The sequence below is a fragment of the Oncorhynchus keta genome, chromosome 6 (assembly GCF_023373465.1).
Source record: "Oncorhynchus keta strain PuntledgeMale-10-30-2019 chromosome 6, Oket_V2, whole genome shotgun sequence".
Classification (NCBI taxonomy): Eukaryota; Metazoa; Chordata; class Actinopteri; order Salmoniformes; family Salmonidae; genus Oncorhynchus; species Oncorhynchus keta.
Window position 1 is genome coordinate 7,675,491 of NC_068426.1, and position 20,221 is coordinate 7,695,711.

A 20,221-nucleotide genomic window follows, 5' to 3' on the forward strand; every position below is an offset into this window, starting at 1 on the left:
TCTCTCTCTCTCTGTCTGTCTCTCTTTCTCGTTCTTTCTTTCTGTCTCTCTCACTCTCTCTCACTCTCTCTCACTCTCTCCCTCTCTCTCCCACTCTCTCCCACTCTCTCCCACTCTCTCTCTCTCTCCTAGACTCCAGTGATCGGGCGGAGGTTTGATGAGCTGCAGGGGTCAGGGGGTAGAGAGGGGAAGGCCAGGGCTGTGACCCGTAGCACCTCCTCCACCTCCTCTGGTTCTAACTCCAACACCGTCCTAGTGCCTGTCAGCTGGAGGAGACCTCAGTCCTCACAGGTAACATACCAGTCAGTCAGTTAGTTAGGTGACACGGTTGTTTCCTTCTGGTAGTTTAACTGGTATTTAGTCCTCACAGGTAACATACCAGTCAGTCAGTTAGTTAGGTGACACGGTTGTTTCCTTCTGGTAGTTTAACTGGTATTTAGTCCTCACAGGTAACATACCAGTCAGTCAGTTAGTTAGGTGACACGGTTGTTTCCTTCTGGTAGTTTAACTGGTATTTAGTCCTCACAGGTAACATACCAGTCAGTCAGTTAGTTAGGTGACACGGTTGTTTCCTTCTGGTAAGTTTAACTGGTATTTAGTCCTCACAGGTAACATACCAGTCAGTCAGTTAGTTAGGTGACACGGTTGTTTCCTTCTGGTAGTTTAACTGGTATTTAGTCCTCACAGGTAACATACCAGTCAGTCAGTTAGTTAGGTGACACGGTTGTTTCCTTCTGGTAGTTTAACTGGTATTTAGTCCTCACAGGTAACATACCAGTCAGTCAGTTAGTTAGGTGACACGGTTGTTTCCTTCTGGTAGTTTAACTGGTATTTAGTCCTCACAGGTAACATACCAGTCAGTCAGTTAGTTAGGTGACACGGTTGTTTCCTTCTGGTAGTTTGTTGTTGGTTTGTCTCATTGAGATATTTTGTTGTTGTTGCAAGAGAGATGTGTTCAGTTGTTTGGTTGTGAAGTGGTTTGTTGACGGTTGTTTCATTGTGGTACTGTAACTATGCTAGAGGGTGTAGTTGGAGAAGATGATCCATAGTATAGAAACGTTAAAGCTACGGTTCATATGTTCCATAACACCTCCTCCTCCTCTCCCTCCTGCAGAAGAGAACTAGAGAGAAGCTGGTGAACGTTCTGTCTCTGTGTGGACAAGAGGTTGGCCTCACCAAAAACCCCTCGGTGAGTCAACACACTGTCGCCTCTTCCTAAACCTGTCGTCATGGTTACCTGTCCCTACAGGTGGTCTGGGGCTGATGGAGATGCAGACTGTTATGACACTGTTATAAACCTGTCGTCATGGTTACCTGTCCCTACAGGTGGTCTGGAGCTGATGGAGGTGCAGACTGTTATGACACTGTTATAAACCTGTCGTCATGGTTACCTGTCCCTCCAGGTGGTCTGGAGCTGATGGAGGTGCAGACTGTTATGACACTGTTATAAACCTGTCGTTATGGTTACCTGTCCCTACAGGTGGTCTGGGGCTGATGGAGATGCAGACTGTTATGACACTGTTATAAACCTGTCGTCATGGTTACCTGTCCCTACAGGTGGTCTGGAGCTGATGGAGGTGCAGACTGTTATGACACTGTTATAAACCTGTCGTCATGGTTACCTGTCCCTCCAGGTGGTCTGGAGCTGATGGAGGTGCAGACTGTTATGACACTGTTATAAACCTGTCGTCATGGTTACCTGTCCCTACAGGTGATCTTCTCGTCCTGTGGGGACCTGGACATGATGATGGAGGTTCAGGGGAGCGGCGTGTCTTCGGAGGAGGGAGGAACCAGAGAAGACACGCTGGATGACACGGCGTCAGAGCAGCAGTTCAGAGTGTTCCGAGACTTTGACTTCCTGGATGTAGAGCTGGAGGACGGAGAGGTGAGACAGTTACCATGGAGACAGAGACACACCCACGCTAAGGGTAACCATGGACACAGGCCACATCCTCCCATACGGTTACTAAGGAGACAGGCCACACCCACTTAGACTGTTACCAAAGACAGCACCAGGCCACTCCCACACTGACGTTACTCATGTACATCTTTGCTTTTACAAATGTATATACAGTGTTCTCCCTTTCTCTCTTTCTTTCTCTATTGTGTATGTCTGTCTTCTCTCTAGCTCTCTCTGTCCCTAACACACTGTTTCTGTTCTTCTTCTCTCTCTCTCTTCCCCCATCTCTCTCTCTCTCTCTGTAACTCTGTATTTCTCTCTCTCCCCTCTGCTGCATTAGGAGCTCCAGGTAAGCTCTGTCTCACGCTGTGAATGTGGCGCTCTGAGCGTGTGCAGTAGGCAGCACTAATGATGTCACACTTAAGTGCGTGCCTGTTGCTAGGGTGATCCAGTCAGCCGTTCTGTGCATGAGCTCATAACAGTGCTGTGGTGTTGTTATGGTAACTTACAGATGCTGATATTCATAGGTTGCACCTCCGTAACTCGGTCGCGTCGTGCCATTGTTATGAGCTTTCTCAAGCCGTCCTCTATCGGCGGCGCCATCGTGGTGCCCTAAAGTGGCGATAAGCCTAGTCATTGTGGACAGAGGCTAAATACATTCTTTGTTTAAATTACACTATAGTGCCTGGAAATACAATGTAATTGTTAAAGTAGTCAAATATTTAGAAGGAAACAACTTTGCCAAGCATTATCATTGTCGTCAAATTTACTTAAGACAGGTGGCAATGTTGTCAATAGCTAGCAAAGTTTGTCAAAAAAATAGCTAGCAATGCTAACGCCAGCAAGCTAAAAATCCGGTGGCCTCCCCTCATTCTTAGCGAGATAGTTAACGTTAAACTACATCGAAAGTCAATCCGGTGGCCTCCCCTCAATCTTAGCGAGCTAGTTAACGTTAAGAAAGTCAATCTGGTGACATCGAAATGATGACGAAAGATTTTCTTACTCAGTATTTGCCTCCTATTGAAATGTCATCGTGTTTCCAAGCAACTGTAAAAATACACTTTAGATGAAATCTTCATCCGCGCTCATTGTCGATGCGTTACAATGCTCAATCGGGTATCAGTCCAAAACAATATTGTGAGGAAACATGCAGTCCATGAATAGGTAAAGCGATAGTTCACCCAGAATTTCAAAATTACATTGACATGTTTTTTTGTGTGTTTTTTTTTCTCACCAAAGTAACTTCTGTGAATTAACCTTTTCAGTCTGATGACATTTGTGTGCCGTTTTGAACAAATGCATGCCAGATATGAGTTTTGCAGAGGAGCACTGCTTAAGTTGTGTGTGTGTGTGTGTGTGTGTGTGTGTGTGTGTGTGTGTGTGTTTTTAGGGCGAGAGCGTGGATAACTTTAACTGGGGTGTACGGAGGCGTTCCCTGGACAGCACAGAGCTTGGTGACCTGTTAGAGGAGAGTCAACACTCAGGCAGCACCCCCAGTCTGGGACAAGAAGACCCACAGGACTCTGACCAATCATCAGAGGAAGAAGAGTCCTCTACCAGTCAGAGTCTGTCTCACTCACAACTGGTTAGTACTGACCATGAGATGAACATAGCACAACCTCAACAGAACACAACATGAATATCACTAAAACGGCCAAGTACGGCCATAATCTTAAAACTGACTCCAGGATTTGGAAACATGTCCTCGGGACAGGGTTTGAGGTGTCCTGTAAATTTAGGATTCATTGTTCGTTTCAGAAAATGAGATGTCTTATGTTGCCTTACCCTGCAGACTAATCTCTCTCCGTCAGAGGAGACCAACCACACGGACTCTCTCTCTACGTCGTGCGACACCACGTCAGCCGACCCACAATCCCTCAACGCCGCCACACCAGGTACCAGCCAGGGACCTCCACACGACGAGCAGGGAGGACTACGGGTTAGTATATACACACACACACACACACACACACACACACACACACACACACACACACGTAAATACTTCAAAACCACAATTAGACAAAGGCCTTGGACCTCCCCCCCCCCCCCACTCCTCCTCCTCCAGGGTGGTGATGATGAAGACACCCAGGGGCAGGACGATGACCTGTCTCTCAGTGTAAATGACCTTCCCCAGGGCCAGGACGATGACCTGTCTCTCAGTGTGAATGACCTTCCCCAGGGCCTGGGATCTGACCTGTCTCTCAGTGTGAATGACCTTCCCCAGGCCCTGGGATCTGACTGTTGGGAGGGGGAGAGCTTCACTCTGGACCTGGAACACCACGGTCACCATGGACACAGCATGGAGCTCTGTAGACCCCCGCTGGGGTTTCTAGACCCTAGCTGTCTGCCCAGGTACTGGAACACACACACACACACACATAGCAACCTGGACCAAAAACCTATAGAGTCAATGAGGAGTAGTTGTATCACTCCTATATCAATGAGGAGTGGTTTTATCACTCCTTTATCAATGAGGAGTAGTTGTATCACTCCTATATCAATGAGGAGTGGTTTTATCACTCCTTTATCACTCCTTTATCAATGAGGAGTAGTTGTATCACTCCTTTATCAATGAGAGGTAGTTGTATCACTCCTATATCAATGAGGAGTGGTTTTATCACTCCTTTATCAACGAGGAGTGATACAACCACAGTCCTAAATCAATGTCTAACTTACTGTGTGCCTGTCCAATTTTTGTCTCTCCCTTTACTGTGTTGACAGTCTTCGTGATGACGTGGATGACCTAGAGGACCTTGGTTTTCCTCCTCCCCCCTCACCGTTCTTCTCCGCCATCTTGGCTGCGTTCCAGCCCACTGTTTGTGACGACGCTGAGGAGGCATGGCGTTGCCATATCAACCAGCTGGTAACCGACTCAGACGGATCCTGTGCCGTCTATACTTTCCACGTCTTCTCATCGCTCTTCCAGGTAATCAATCAGTCGATTGATCAGTCAGTCAGTCAATCAATAAATCAACTGATCAAACTCTGGAAAGTTCTATGCAGTCATTGGTGTAACAGTCATTGGTGTAACAGTCATTGGTGTAACAGTCATTGTGGGTGATGTCATTGGTGTAACTGTTTTATATAACATTAAATGTCTCCTCCTCTTTCTTTCTCTCTCTCTCTCTTCTCAGAACATCCAGACTAAGTTCTGTTCCCTGACCAGTGACGCAGCTGGTTACCTAGGAGACGGCCTGAGGGGCATCGGGTCAAAGTTCGTGAGGTCATCTGAGATGTTGACAACGTGTTCCGACTGCCCCACGCTCTACGTAGACGCTGATACGGTGAGTAGGGCTGACTCGACTCAAACCATAGCATTTGTATGACTGAAAATATAGCAATTTATTTTGTGTTTTCATAGAAATATCAAACAATAATGTCCATTGATTGTAATCAGTAAGTAATGTCAAACGTTTAGCTTTGAGTTGGTACTAGTGTTGCAAGGTATACCAAAACGTCTGTACTTTCTCGTACTATAATTTGTTACTTTCAGTTCTTCTGTCAAATGTCTCATGGATCAAGCCTTTATCAGCACAGCCTGCTACCCTCATTATAGCACACACCCTGTCTGCTTCACTTACCCACTGGAAGTCTGGCTGGGAGTCTGGGCTGCATCATGTTAGCTCCACTTACCCACTGCTAGTCTGGGCTGGGAGTCTGGGCTGGGCTGGGAGTCTGGATTGGGAGTCTGGATTGGGAGTCTGGATTGGGCTGGGAGTCTGGGCTGGGCTGGGAGTCTGGGCTGGGAGTCTGGGCTGGGAGTCTGGGCTGGGAGTCTGGGCTGGGAGTCTGGATTGGGCTGGGAGTCTGGGATGGCATTCTGGGCTGGGAGTCTGGATTGGGAGTCTGGATTGGGAGTCTAGATTGGGAGTCTGGGCTGGGAGTCTGGGCTGCATCATGTTAGCTCCTCTTACACACTGCTAGTCTAGACTGGAAGTCTGGATTGAGAGTCTGGATTGGGAGTCTGGATTGGGAGTCTGGGCTGGGAGTCTGGGCTGGGAGTCTGGGCTGAGAGTCTGGGCTGAGAGTCTGCGCTGGGAGTCTGCACTGGGAGTCTGCACTGGGAGTCTGGGCTGGGTGTCTGGATTGGGAGTCTGGACTGGGAGTCTGGACTGGGAGTCTGGGCTGCATCATGTTAGAGCCCCACATTTGAGTAATGCTACACGGCATGTAGAAATGTTGACACCGTTTTTCTTGTTCGCAAAACAAAGTCCATACAGACTATAACTCTAAGCTGTAGTGGAGCGGGTTGAGAGCTTCGAGTTCCTCAGTGTCCACATCACTACGGAATTTTCCTGGCCCACACACACCTACACAGTTGTGAAGAGGGCACGACAACGCCTCTATCTGTAAAATGCTTACCATTATGTTATGTAGTTAGATTGTTCAAAACAAAGTCTAATTAATTGTATGATTGTATAATTTATTCGTTAATGCATACATGGCTGTCTGAAAAAATGTTGATGTACATTTATTTTTTTAATTGAATGATATTGAACTCAAAATGGTATCTGTCTGCATCAACTGCCGTTCTCTGACTAGTTAATGCCTTCTCTTTTGCCATGGTATTGTTTTGGTATTGAGTATGGTGACGGTATGGAGAATCCTGATACTAAATCTGGTATTGGTATTTAAGTCTAAATTCTGGTATGGTGAGAACTCTAGTTGATACATGAACAACTTCTCATTTATTTAACTCTTTCCCTCCCGCCTCTCCTCCTGCATCTTACACCTCTCTTTCTCCTTCTCCTCTCCTCCTGCATCTTACACCTCTCTTTCTCCTTCTCCTCTCCTCCTGTATCTTACACCTCTCTTTCTCATTCTCCTTCTCCTCTCCTCCCGCCTCTCCTCTCCTCCTGCATCTTACACCTCTCTTTCTCCTCCTCTCCTCCTGCATCTTACGCCTCTCTTTCTCCTTCTCCTCTCCTCCTGTATCTTACACCTCTCTTTCTCCTTCTCCTTCTCCTCTCCTCCCGCCTCTCTTCTCCTCCTGCATCTTACACCTCTCTTTCTCCTCCTCTCCTCCTGCATCTTACGCCTCTCTTTCTCCTTCTCCTCTCCTCCTGCATCTTACACCTCTCTTTCTCCTTCTCCTCTCCTCCTGTATCTTACACCTCTCTTTCTCCTTCTCCTTCTCCTCTCCTCCCACCTCTCCTCTCCTCCTGCATCTTACACCTCTCTTTCTCCTCCTCTCCTCCTGCATCTTACGCCTCTCTTTCTCCTTCTCCTTTGCTCCCGCCTCTCCTCCTCTCCTCTCCTCTCCTCCCAACTCTCCTATCCTTCTCCTCTCCTATCCTTTCCTATCCCTCTCCTTCTCCTCTCCTCCCAACTCTCCTATCCTTCTCCTCTCCTATCCTTTCCTATCCCTCTCCTTCTCCTCTCCTCTCCTCCCGCCTCTTTCCTATCCTTCTCCTCCTACCTCTCCTATCCTTTTCTCCCCTCTGCTCTCCTCTCCTCTCCTCCTACCTCTCCTATCCTTTTCTCCCCTCTGCTCTCCTCTCCTCCTGCCTCTCCTATCCTTCTCCACTACTCCCCTCCTCTTCTCCTCTTCTGTTCCCTCACTCCAGATCATCTCCTATGGTTTACTAGAGAAGATGAAGTTCAGTGTGTTGGAGCTGCAGGAGTATCTGGACACCTACAACAACAGAGAAGAGGCCGCTGTCTCAGTAAGACACTAAATACCCATACCGATACTTACTTTGAGATGTTAAGACACTACCACCCATAACGATACCGACTATGATCTATGTAGACATTTACAACCCATAAAGATACTGACTTTGATTGATCTGGCAATGATGACCTTTATCTAATTCCCCAGAGTCAGATGAACTTGTGGAGACCATTTTTATGCTAATGCTAGTAGATACCCATAGACTTCCAGTCATTGTGCTAACGCTCAGTTAGCATTGGCTCATGAAACTACCTGTAACTTCCTTCATACTACACACAGAGACATAAAAATGGTATCCACAAGTTCATGTGACTCTGGGGAAGTAGATACAGTGCATTCGGAAAGTATTCAGACCCCTTGACTTTTTCCACATTTTGTTACGTTACAGCCTTATTCTAAAATTGATTCAATTGTTTTTTTCCCTCATCAATCTACACACAATACTCCATAATGACATCACAATATCCCATAATGACATCACAATACCCCACAATGACAAAGCAACAACAGGTTATTAGATATTTTGGCAAATTTATAAAAAATTATAAAACTGAATTATCACATTCACATAAGTATTCAGACCCTTTACTCAGTACTTTGTTGAAGTGCCTTGTGCAGCAATTACAGCCTTGAGTCTTCTTGGGTATGTCGCTACAAGCTTGGCACACCTGTATTTGCAGAGTTTCTCCCATTCTTCTCTGCAGATCCTCTCAAGCTCTGTCAGGTTGGATGGGGAGCGTCGCTGCACAGCTATTTTCAGATCTCTCCAGAGATGTTAGATCTGGTTCACGTCCGGGCTTTATCTGTGCCACTCAAGGACATTCAGAGACTTGTCCCGAAGCCACTTCTGCATTGTCTTGGCTGTGTGCTTACGGTCGTTGTCCCGTTGAAAGGTGAACCTTCGCCCTAGTCTGAGGTCCTGAGCAGGTTTTCATCAAGAATCTCTCTGTACTTTGCTCCGTTCATCTTTCAGTCGATCCTAACTAGTCTCCCAGTCCCTGCTGCTGAAAAACATCCCCACAGCATTATGCTGCCACCACCATGCTTCACCGTAGGGATGGTGCCAGGTTTTCGCCAGACGTGACGCTTGGCATTCAGATCAAAGAGTTCAATCTTGGTTTCATCAGACCAACGAATCTTATTTCTCATGGTCTGAGAGTCCTTTAGGTGCCTTTTGTCAAACTCCAAGGAGGCTGTCATGTGCCTTTTCCTGAGGAGTGGCATCCGTCTCGCCACTCTACCATATAGGCCTGATTGCTGGAGTGCTGCACAGATGGTTGTCCTTCTGGAAGGTTCTCCCATCTCCACAGAGGAGCTCTGTCAGAGTGACCATTGGGTTCTTGGTCTCCTCCCTTCTCCCCTGATTGCTCAGTTTGGCCTTGGCGGACAGCTCTAGGAAGAGTCTTGGTTGTTCCAAACTTCTTCCATTTAAGAGTGATGGAGGCCACTGTGTTTTTGGGGACCTTCAATGCTACAGACATTTTTTGGTACACTTCCCCAGATCTGTGCCTCGACACAATCCTGTCTCAGAGCTCTACGGACAATTCCTTCAATGTCATGACTTGATTTTTGCTCTGACATGCACTGTCAACTGTAGGACATTATATAGACAGATGTGTTCCTTTCCAAATCATGTCCAATCAGTTGAATTTACCACAGCTGGACTCCAATCAAGTGGTAGAAACAGGATGATCAATGGAAACAGGATACACCTGAGCTCAATTTCGAGTCTCATAGTAAAGGTTCTGAATACTTACGTAAATAAGGTATTTCTGCTTTTTATTTTTAATACATTTGCAAAAATGTCCTAACACCAGTTTTTGCTTTGTCATTATGGGGTATTGTGATGTCATTATGGGGTATTGTGTGTAGATTGATGAGGATTTAAAAATATATTTTAGAATAAGGCTGTAACGTAACAAAATGTGGATAAAGTCAGGGGATCTGACATTTTTTCTAAATGCACTGTAACGGGCCTCATTGCCAAAATCTTGAAGTATCCTTTTAAGTCACTGCTACCCATAACGGTAATGACTTTGATCTGTAAAGCTCTTTTCTCAAACCCAAGGTACTACAGATAACCCTATGATAAGGAGACACTGTAGTGTTATCATAGAGTTATCTGTAGCACCTTGGCCAGTCTAACAAGCCCTGATAAGTAACACTCCTCCCCTCTCTCTTTTTTTTCTCTCTTTCCCTCCTTTTCACTTTCTCTTCTTCATTTCCAGTGGCTGAGGAACTGTAAGGACACGTTTCCCAGGTGCCCTGGCGATGGCGTGATTACCTGTCAGCCAGGAGACTCAGAGGAGAAGGTAAGGAATCAATAAGTCCCCTTGACAACACGCACCTGTCTCACTGTAGTTTAAAACAATAAACTGATCACACATTCCTCTCTCCCCCTCTTTCTCTAGGTGTATTTAATGTCCTTGTGTAGGGGGACTATACACTATACTATGCACTATACACTGTACTGTACTCTATACACTATACTCCATACCATACACTATACTATGCACTATACACTGTACTGTACTCTATACACTATACTATGCACTATACACTGTACTGTACTCTATACACTATACTATGCACTATACACTGTACTGTACTCTATACACTATACTATGCACTATACACTGTACTGTACTCTATACACTATACACTATACACTGTACTGTACTCTATACACTATACTATGCACTATACACTGTACTGTACTCTATACACTATACTATGCACTATACACTGTACTGTACTCTATACACTATACTATGCACTATACACTGTACTGTACTCTATACACTATACTCCATACCATACACTATACTATATGCTATACACTATACTACAATCCATGCTATAAACTACACTATACTACAATACACTATACCTTTATTTAAATAAGGCAAGTCAGTTAAGAACAAATTCTTATTTCCAATGACGTAAACAGTGGGTTAACTGGTCTAGGAACAGTGGGTTAACTGGTCTAGGAACAGTGGGTTAACTGGTCTCGGAACAGTGGGTTAACTGGTCTCGGAACAGTGGGTTAACTGGTCTAGGAACAGTGGGTTAACTGGTCTCGGAACAGTGGGTTAACTGGTCTAGGAACAGTGGGTTAACTGGTCTCGGAACAGTGGGTTAACTGGTCTCGGAACAGTGGGTTAACTGGTCTAGGAACAGTGGGTTAACTGGTCTAGGAACAGTGGGTTAACTGCCTTGTTCAGGGGCAGAACGACAGATTTGTACCTTGTCAGCACAGGGATTTGAAATTGCAACCTTTCAGTTACTAGGCTACCCTGCCGCCCTAAAATATACACTATACTATACATTATACTACATACTATAATATACTCCATACTATGCACTATATACTATACTATACACTGCACACTATACACTATACTACACACCTTGTACTATACTCTATTATACACTGTACTATACACTACACCATACTCTACTACACACTATACTACATACTATGCTATACTATACACTACACTATACTCTACTACATACCATACTATACACTACACTATACACCATGCTCTACTACACACTATACTATACTACATACTATGCTATACTATACACAACACTATACTATATTATACACGATACTATACTCTACTACATGCTATACTACCCACTATGCTACTAGCACTATACTATGCTGTGCTATACTCTACTCTACTGCATGTGTTTGATTGATGTGTGTTTCTCGCCTCCCTCTCTCTCTTTCGCCTCGTAACATGCTCTCTCGTTGTGTAGCAAATGGAATCTCTGGCAGTAAGTCCTTTACTAAGTCCTATCTACTATGATTTAATAGGATCTACTATGATTTAATAGGATCTACTATGATCTACTATGATTTAATAGGATCTACTATGATCTACTATGATTTAATAGGATCTACTATGATCTACTATTGATTTAATAGGATCTACTATGATTTAATAGGATCTACTATGATCGACTATGATTTAATAGGATCTACTATGATCTACTATGATTTAATATGATCTACTATTGATTTAATAGGATTTACTATGATTTAATAGGATCTACTATGATCTACTATGATTTAATAGGATCTACTATGATTTAATAGGATCTACTATGATCTACTATTGATTTAATAGGATCTACTATGATCTACTATGATTTAATAGGATCTACTATGATCTACTATTGATTTAATATGATCTACTATGATTTAATATGATCTACTATGATTTAATATGCTCTACTATGATTTAATATGATCTACTATGATCTACTATGATCTACTATTGATTTAATAGGATCTACTATGATCTACTATGATTTAATATGATCTACTATGATCTACTATGATTTAATAGGATATACTATGATCTACTATGATTTAATATGATCTACTATGATCTACTATGATCTACTATGTTTTCTCACTTTCACCCTTTAGTGTTCCTTTTCAGTAACTGCTGATTCTACTGCCGCCAATATAACCACTACAACAATACAATGTATGAATTCATTTAGATGGCTCAGGTTGAGGATTGTATGTGTGTCCTGTACTGTACTGTCTATAAATCCGTCCTCTCTCTCCTCTCAGCAACTGGAGCTGTGTCAGCGTCTATACAAGCTTCACTTCCAACTGCTCCTCCTCTTCCAGTCCTACTGCAAGCTGATTGGACAGGTTCATGCTGTCAGCGCTGTGCCTGAGGTAAGAGAAGGACTGCGATTGGATGCTTCAGAAGCGACCTAGAGACAATTCTATAAACAGACAAACACTCAATGTATTTTGTTAGTCAGCTTTGTTAGCTGTTGTGTACCTGTTGAAGATGAAGAGATTATTTTAGCTTTTTTTTCATTTCTTCCTCTCTTCATGTTGATCCATTGATTTGTTTTCACAAAACTAATATATATGGGCACACACTCATCTCCCTCCCGCTCTCTTTCCCTCTTCCCCTCCTTCTCTCCCTCCCTCTCTCTACACGTCCCCCCTCCCTCTCCCCTCTGTCTCGCCCTCCCTCTCGCCCCCTATTTATCCCCTCCCTCCATCTCTCCCTCCCTCTCTCCGCCTCCCTCCCTATCTCTCCCTGCCTCCCTCCCTCTCTCTCCACCTCTCCATCTCTCTCTCGCTCCCATTCTCCCTCCCTCCCCCTCTCCCTTCCTATCTCTCCCTGCCTCCCTCCCTATCTCTCCCTGCCTCCCTCCCTCTCTCTCTACCTTTCCATCTCTCTCTCGCTCCCATTCTCCCTCTACCTCTCCATCTCTCCCTCCCCCCTCTCCCTTCTTCCCTCCCCCTTCCTATCTCTCCCTGCCTCCCTCCCTCTCTCTCCACCTCTCCATCTCTCTCTCGCTCCCATTCTCCCTCCCTCCCTCTCCATCCATCCCTCCCTCCCCCCTCTCCCTCCCTCTCTCTCCACCTCTCCATCTCTCTCTCGCTCCCATTCTCCCTCCCTCTACCTCTCCATCCCTCCCTCCCTCTACCTCTCCATCCCTCCCTCCCTCTACCTCTCCATCCCTCCCTCCCTCTACCTCTCCATCCCTCTCTCCCCCCTCTCCCTTCCTCTCCCCCCTCTGTAGCTGCTTAACATGTCTCGAGAGCTGAGTGACCTAAAGACCAGTCTAAGAGCAGCAGAGGCAGCGGTGGCTAGCAACCTGGAACACACACACCTGGCCCACACCCAGACCCAGGCCTCTGCTGCCCTGCCCAACTTCAGCTCCCCCGAGGCAGCCGTACAGGCCATCCTGGAGTGCCTCAACAACCAGGAGTTCAGCAAGGCCATACGCTACATCCACGAGTGCAGGTGAGATACAAAACAAGCATACATAGACACACACACATTCTCACACACAGACATACACACACACACACACACACATTCTCACACACACACACAAACAGTCACACACACACACACACACACAAACATTCACATTCACACACACATTCACGCACACTATTTTGTTATGTTGCTGAGAATAAAAACTCTGTCCTCAGTGGTGTAAAGACAGACTGAGAAAGATCACAAAACTTTTACAATACTCATTTTGATCACTGATCCTTTTCTCTCTTCCCCTTCCCCCCTCCAGGAGGCTGTGGCCTAACGGTGTGTTTGGCGGTGGGTCAGAGAGCGAGGTGCAGACCCTCCTCAATGTCTACTTCCGACACCAGACCCTGGGCCAGACGGGGACCATCGCCCTGGTTGGGTCACGCCAAGACCTCAGCCTTATCTGTTCCAAGCTGCTGGAGCTCAACGGGGAGATCCGGGACATGATCCGTCGCGCTCAGGGATACCGGGTGGTCAACACCTACCTCCCCGACTCCTCTGCCTCAGGGACAAGCCTCTGACAGCGGCACAGGAGCCCCCCTCGTACCCCTCATCCACCCTTATTAGCCTTGACCCGACAAACCTCATCCTCCCCGTCACCCCTATTGCCCCTGATCTCGTCGCAGATGGTGCTGTTACCCCCGACCATAACACCACTACCACCATCTCTACTGCCCCAAACCCAGCCTCACTTCTGGCCTCTCCCTCCAGCTCGACCATAGACTTGTCTCTGCCCTTACTCATAGACTTCTACTGGCCTCCCCCAGACCTCTCCAGACCCCACTGTGAGTGCACAAACATACATCAGGCCTCTCACACACACTCGTTACAGTGCATTCCAAACCTCAGCCCTAACACACACACTCCACTCAAACCAGGTAACACATTGCCCGACCTTACGCACACACACACATTTCCTGCTATCCCACCTCGTGGACCACACCCCCCGTACTCCCCTTACACACATCCAGAACCAGTCTTAGACACACAAGGTCTGGCCCCTCTCCTTCCTCCTCTTCCTCCTGACCCAGCCCAAGGTGCAGAGGCGGGGTGGGGGTGCTGCTGCGCCATCGGAGGGGGTGGTACACCCCTGTCCCGTTACCTGGGGAAGGTGGGTCACACCGCCTGGCCCCTGCTCAGAGTGGGGGGGCTCCTGAACCCTAAACAACCCTCTGGTGTTCACACCTGAGGGTCAATATACCTGATACTCACCTGATGATGCTGGCCACACCTGAAGATTTCAACCACACCTGATGATTCTGACCATACCTGATGCTGACCACACCTGATGATGCTGGCCACACCTGATGATGCTGACCATACCTGAAGATTTCAACCACACCTGATGATGCTGGCCATACCTGATGATGCTGACCACATCTGATGCTGATCACACCTGAAGATCTCAACCACTCCTGATGATGCTGGCCACACCTGAAGATCTCAACCACTCCTGATGATGCTGGCCACACCTGTGGATTAAAAGACCTAAGTCCCCGAGAGAGACCAAAGGGAACACCTGATGAACCTGAGGATTTACCTGACCTGATCTCAGATTCAACCTGTGAATGAAAATACCTGATCTCAGTGAAACCTTAGGATGGGGGAAGTATCTACCTGTTACCACCAGGTAACCTGGGGATCCTCTACCAGACGCCTCACCTGTGGGTGAATGTCCCAGAGTCATAGCTTCTATTGCACTAACATGGACTTCTGAGAGGAGAGGAGCCGTTACTACTGAGAGACATTAAATCATGCTGTTTATCTGTGAGAGAGATCGAGGCCAAGGACTGGAAGGTTGTATATCTCTCACCACGTGTGTATCTACTGTTTAAAGAGTTTCTTTAGGGGAAAATGTGCACTGCTTGACCGAGAGGAAAGCTGTATTCTAGAATCCACAGCCTCTACTTAGCATTGGTTACCCGGACGATGTTTAGTTCTACAACTGACAGAAGTGGGCATTCACAATAAAGACTGTTAGGATCCGTGTGCATCGCTGCCCCTCCACATGGAGCTGCATCGTGTGAAGAGACAGGACACAGACTAGTATTCATGCGTTTAATCTTGTTGCCTGGTTTTCTGAACCTGAACGCTTCTCGTGTATTAGTGAACCAGCTCCTCGAGACCACTGTAAGACTAGCCTACCTTAGACGATTATATTGATTAGTATGTACACACTGGCTATACGGTGTAGCATATTGTGGATCTACGTACACACACACCATTTGTTACCGTGACCATCCTATATTGTGATGTGTGTGTAACTGTGGCATGGGGAGGGAGAAAGTACAGTTGTACACACTAAATACTCCGTCATATGGATGTGTGCTGACATCCACTGGTTTAAATGTTCTTACCTAAACATGAGCTACTGTTCAAATACCTGCTGGGCCCTGTTCCAATACTTTAAGTCCTTAACTTCCATCCTGCCTTGAAGGAATCACTGACCAGGGTGGTTAAGGTTCGATCAGTGGCCAAGGAAGGATGCATTTTTAAAGTATTGGAACAGGGCCATAGACACTTCCTGTGGTGGTCAGTCACTTGTGATTCCTTTCTACACGAGTTCAGTCTAGTCTTATCTATACCCGATTAAGCGCTATCCTATTCCTGACCAGCTTTAGATTTTCCCCCACTTTCCTTCAATTCAAACTGATTTAACTGCCATGCATGTGTATATTGTAACGGACGACATGTATTCAGAAGATTCATGTTTGTGCGAGAGAAAGTGCGCATCAAGAAAAAGAAAACACATTTTTAAAGCGTTGTAGAGGAAGACAGTTTTCACTTTGTAAATAGTTTTACAGCTTTGTGAAGTCATTGAGTTGATGCCATGTCTCAAAATAAAGACCTCTCAAAAAGTTTGCCCTTTCGGTTCACTTCTGTTGATAGGAATCAAAAGCCGTACAGCTCAGTTGTGTTCTCGTTGCCCTGTTAAAGGACTCCCCAAACAGTCACATTACATCAGTAAATTACCCGTTAGCTGTATTAGTGCATTGGGTGAGCTAAACAAGCAGAGTGCATTGGGTGAGCTAAACAAGCAGAGTGCATTGGGTGAGCTAAACAAGCAGAGTGCATTGGGTGAGCTAAACAAGCAGAGTGCATTGCTAAACAAGCAGAGTGCAGTGCATTGGGTGAGCTAAACATTGCAGAGTGCATTGGGTGAGCTAAACATGAGTGCAGAGCTAAACATGCAGAGTGCATTGGGTGAGCTAAACATGCAGAGTGCATTGGGTGAGCTAAACATGCAGAGTGCATTGGGTGAGCTAAACAAGCAGAGTGCATTGGGTGAGCTAAACAAGCAGAGTGCATTGGGTGAGCTAAACATGCAGAGTGCATTGGGTGAGCTAAACATGCAGAGTGCATTGGGTGAGCTAAACATGCAGAGTGCATTGGGTGAGCTAAACAAGCAGAGTGCATTGGGTGAGCTAAACATGCAGAGTGCATTGGGTGAGCTAAACAAGCAGAGTGCATTGGGTGAGCTAAACAAGCAGAGTGCATTGGGTGAGCTAAACATGCAGAGTGCATTGGGTGAGCTAAACAAGCAGAGTGCATTGGGTGAGCTAAACAAGCAGAGTGCATTGGGTGAGCTAAACAAGCAGAGTGCATTGGGTGAGCTAAACAAGCAGAGTGCATTGGGTGAGCTAAACATGCAGAGTGCATTGGGTGAGCTAAACAAGCAGAGTGCATTGGGTGAGCTAAACAAGCAGAGTGCATTGGGTGAGCTAAACAAGCAGAGTGCATTGGGTGAGCTAGTTCATGAACACCACAAAACAAAAAAAGCCATGAAAACAAAATAGGTTTTAATGCTGCAATAAATTTATTTCATATTTACAAAAAAAGTTGAGTCACTCAGTTTATCACGGTGGAAAGAGAATAAAAGTTATGAGGCAGGCTATTTAAGACATAGACAGGACCTTGGCAGGTAAGAAACAAGTTGACCACTGCACCTCCCTAACAACCGTGGATAGGATTGGAGGAAGGTTGACCTGATCCTAGATATGTGGTTAAGGTCAACTTCTACCTCTGTGGCATAGTGTTGTTTAGCCTGCCATGTGGGAAGGCTCAGAGTAGGATACTGTGGCCCTAGATACTGGTATAAGGTCAGGTTGTGCATCCCACCAAGGGCAGTAAGTTTAGGATTGGCAGTTCACTAATCAGATCCTAGATCTGTGCTACAGCAATGAGTCACAATCCTGGGCACCCAAAGGGGTGCACTTGTATTGTTTGCCCTAGCGCTAACATCCAATTAAATTCATCAACTCAACTATATTCATTGAGTCAGGTGTTAAAGCAAAAGCCAAAAAACATGCACCCCTTTAAGTGCAGGATTAGAAAACTGGTTTTACATCCATCTTCCACTAACCACTGATCTAAATTCAGATATGTCAACCAAAAGGTTATGGTTGACGATGGGCCTCAATCTGATCCTAGATCTGTAGTTAGGCCTGTAAGCAGGGATGGTTTAAGTTCAGACAATGTATTTGTAGCTATAGGTAGTGTCACAGGAAATCCTCTTTCCCCGGCAGCGGCCACACAGGTCCTGTCTATGAGGTCTCTTCATGTCAATGTGCCTCTCCTTCTGCTCACAGCAGCACCGGGTCTGGGAACACACCTGAGAGACAGGAGAATAATTACAGCAACATTGACCCCTGCTGGTGAATGGTGGGTAGACATGTCAGTTCACCTGTAGGTCGTGTATCCATAACACAAGACAATGAAAGTAAAGCTACATAATCTAGAAAGTCCCCCCTTGTTTTAATGCATGACCTCAAGAGGCTAAAGGGGCATAGGCACCATGCAGAGCACCTGCTGTCCCCCCCCACACCTCTCACCTTGCACTGGATAGACTCCACTCTGTAGGGGTTAAATCCATTCTGGCACTTACGACAGAGCTGCTTGAAGTACACCTGAGTTCAGAGGGGGGGTAATGAGACAACCATGTTAAAGAGGAAACAAGTCATTCATTAAACTTAATAAATATTTGAAGGACAGTCCAGAAAAGGCAGAGTGTTACTGTCTCCTCATGTTCCTCAGAACAAAAAGCAGTGCACATGAAGACTTATTGACTAGAACTTTAAACTCATGTTTTCGTTGGCAGAGACATACAGTGACTGATCCGTTACCTTACTAGTTCCAGAGATGCACCACACATAGGCACTCTCCCAACGGACGTTACACTGGCTGCAGTGGAAAAATCCGTACTTCTGCTCCAGAAACTACAGACGAAACAAGGGAATCATTCGAATCGAAATGTCTAAATATACAACATCCTATACAGGATGACTGGAATTTCAAATAGAAGTGAATTTTAAAAAAAATAATAAAGTCATATTGGTGGCAAATTGGACGCATTGCAAAGAACACTACACAGTACAAGATATTCCTCAATTCATGTTTCAGAATCGATTACATTGTGAATTCGTATTCTCCCCCTAGTATAAACCCCGGAAACGACTGACCTGAAAGTTGAACCCTTTGGGCGTCTGGTGTAGGGGTTTCCTGACAACCTCACGCGGAATCTCCGGTCTAACCTGGTCCTCCGCTTTCTGCTCGGTAACGTCGGCCTCGCCATCCTCATCACTAGTCCCGTTACCGCCACCTTCTCCCTCACGACACACGCTGTCATCCTGCGCTTTCACCGGCAGCGCGAAGAACCGGCGATCAAACACCGGAGAGTAAATAGCGAGGGGTCGCGAGAAGCGCACGTTGTTTACCGGAGTGCTCGGCAACGCTTTCGGGTCCAGAGAAGAAGCCGCCGAGGGACTCTGCTGGCACTTCACAGGCGACTTCGAAAATACCGGAAATTTCCTCTCCCGGTAGAACAGCGTCTTGGGTCCGAGGGAGCACTGGACCATCGCGTCGACCTGGGCGTTGACCTGAACCCCGAACTCCTTGGTGTTTGCCTTCCGGAGACGAGGGGTCAGGTTGGGGTTCACCTGAGACAGGATGGCCTTCAGCTGGGCCCGTTTACACACGTCAAGGTAGTCCAGCGCTTCGGGAGGCACGTAGATGCTCCCCTTACCCCAGGTGTGAGGCTTGAACTTCGGGTTGCCGTGGAGGATAGGAGCCATCATGGGACCGCAGCCCGGATAGCCATTAAAGTTGTATGGAGAAAACATAAACCCCTCCATCGTGTATAGAAGACAAGGTGAGCCTGCTGTGGTTTAAATGTGCACGTCCGCCCTCCAGTCAAGACGTTACCCACAGCGCTAATTGGGCCCGACCTATTGGATGATTAGCCGGTCAAGTGAAGACAGGTGTGTGCACTGGGAACCGCGCTTAGAGAGGGGACGCTCAGGCTGTGTTTGAATATTTCCAGTGTATCCTTGCTTACTTCCCTCATCCCTTCTTACCTTCATTTCGCACTCTCTTATTTCCTTTTTTTCCTTCCATCCATTCATACATTTTGTTATTTTTCCTTTCCTTCATTTAAAAAAATATTCTTTAAAAAAAATACCTTTATTTAACTAGGCAAGTCAGTTAATTAAGAACAAATTCGTATTTTCAATGACGGCCTAGGAACAGTGGGTTAACTGCCTGTTCAGGGGCAGAACGACAGATTATTCGGGACAAGTACAGATCTAGTGATCATGTTTGGAAAATGTAGTGGAAAATGACGTCTACTTCTAACTCAGACCATGAACGGCTCTTTTTGGTGAACGTCGGGAGCCGAATCCCATCGGTGAAAGAGCCGTTCATTTGGCTTCCCGATTTGCATACTGCTTACTATCGTTTTTTGAGCTCAAAACAAGGGTTTTCTGTAGATATGTAAAACAAATCATTATCTAAAGAGTGGTGTTTCCTCACTGAAGAAACAACAAT

At 46.0% G+C, this 20,221-nt stretch overlaps 2 protein-coding genes across 2 annotated transcripts in view; one reads left to right on the forward strand and one right to left on the reverse strand.

Annotated features, from left to right (window-relative positions):
• LOC118379798 (protein furry homolog) overlaps nt 1-16,260 on the forward strand; it is a 189,981-nt gene extending 173,721 nt beyond the window's left edge. Inside the window, 13 exon segments of the mRNA XM_052521747.1 lie at nt 133-291; nt 1,115-1,189; nt 1,712-1,885; nt 3,291-3,485; nt 3,693-3,839; nt 3,969-4,255; nt 4,625-4,829; nt 5,038-5,187; nt 7,471-7,569; nt 9,806-9,889; nt 12,175-12,285; nt 13,152-13,375; nt 13,662-16,260. Coding sequence (XP_052377707.1) covers nt 133-291; nt 1,115-1,189; nt 1,712-1,885; nt 3,291-3,485; nt 3,693-3,839; nt 3,969-4,255; nt 4,625-4,829; nt 5,038-5,187; nt 7,471-7,569; nt 9,806-9,889; nt 12,175-12,285; nt 13,152-13,375; nt 13,662-13,920 — 2,169 coding nt within the window. The 3' untranslated portion in view covers nt 13,921-16,260.
• Nucleotides 16,261-17,193: 933 nt separating this feature from the next.
• On the reverse strand, nt 17,194-19,698 carry zar1l (zygote arrest 1-like). The gene is made up of 4 exons (XM_035771576.2): nt 18,859-19,698; nt 18,523-18,615; nt 18,232-18,306; nt 17,194-18,011 (listed from the first exon to the last, which is right to left on the reverse strand). The coding sequence occupies exons 1-4, from the start codon at nt 19,528-19,530 to the stop codon at nt 17,868-17,870; spliced, it is 984 nt and encodes a 327-aa protein (XP_035627469.1). The 5' UTR covers nt 19,531-19,698; the 3' UTR covers nt 17,194-17,867.
• Nucleotides 19,699-20,221: the final 523 nt, after the last annotated feature.

Coding starts and splice junctions, on each gene's coding strand:
- zar1l (XM_035771576.2), bottom strand. CDS start 19,530: ATGGAGGGGTTTATGTTTTCTCCATACAACTTTAATGGCTATCCGGGC. Junction 18,616..18,858: donor CCAAAGGGTTCAACTTTCAG/GTCAGTCGTTTC, acceptor TTTCGTCTGTAG/TTTCTGGAGCAGAAGTACGG. Junction 18,307..18,522: donor GCATCTCTGGAACTAGTAAG/GTAACGGATCAG, acceptor CTCTGAACTCAG/GTGTACTTCAAGCAGCTCTG.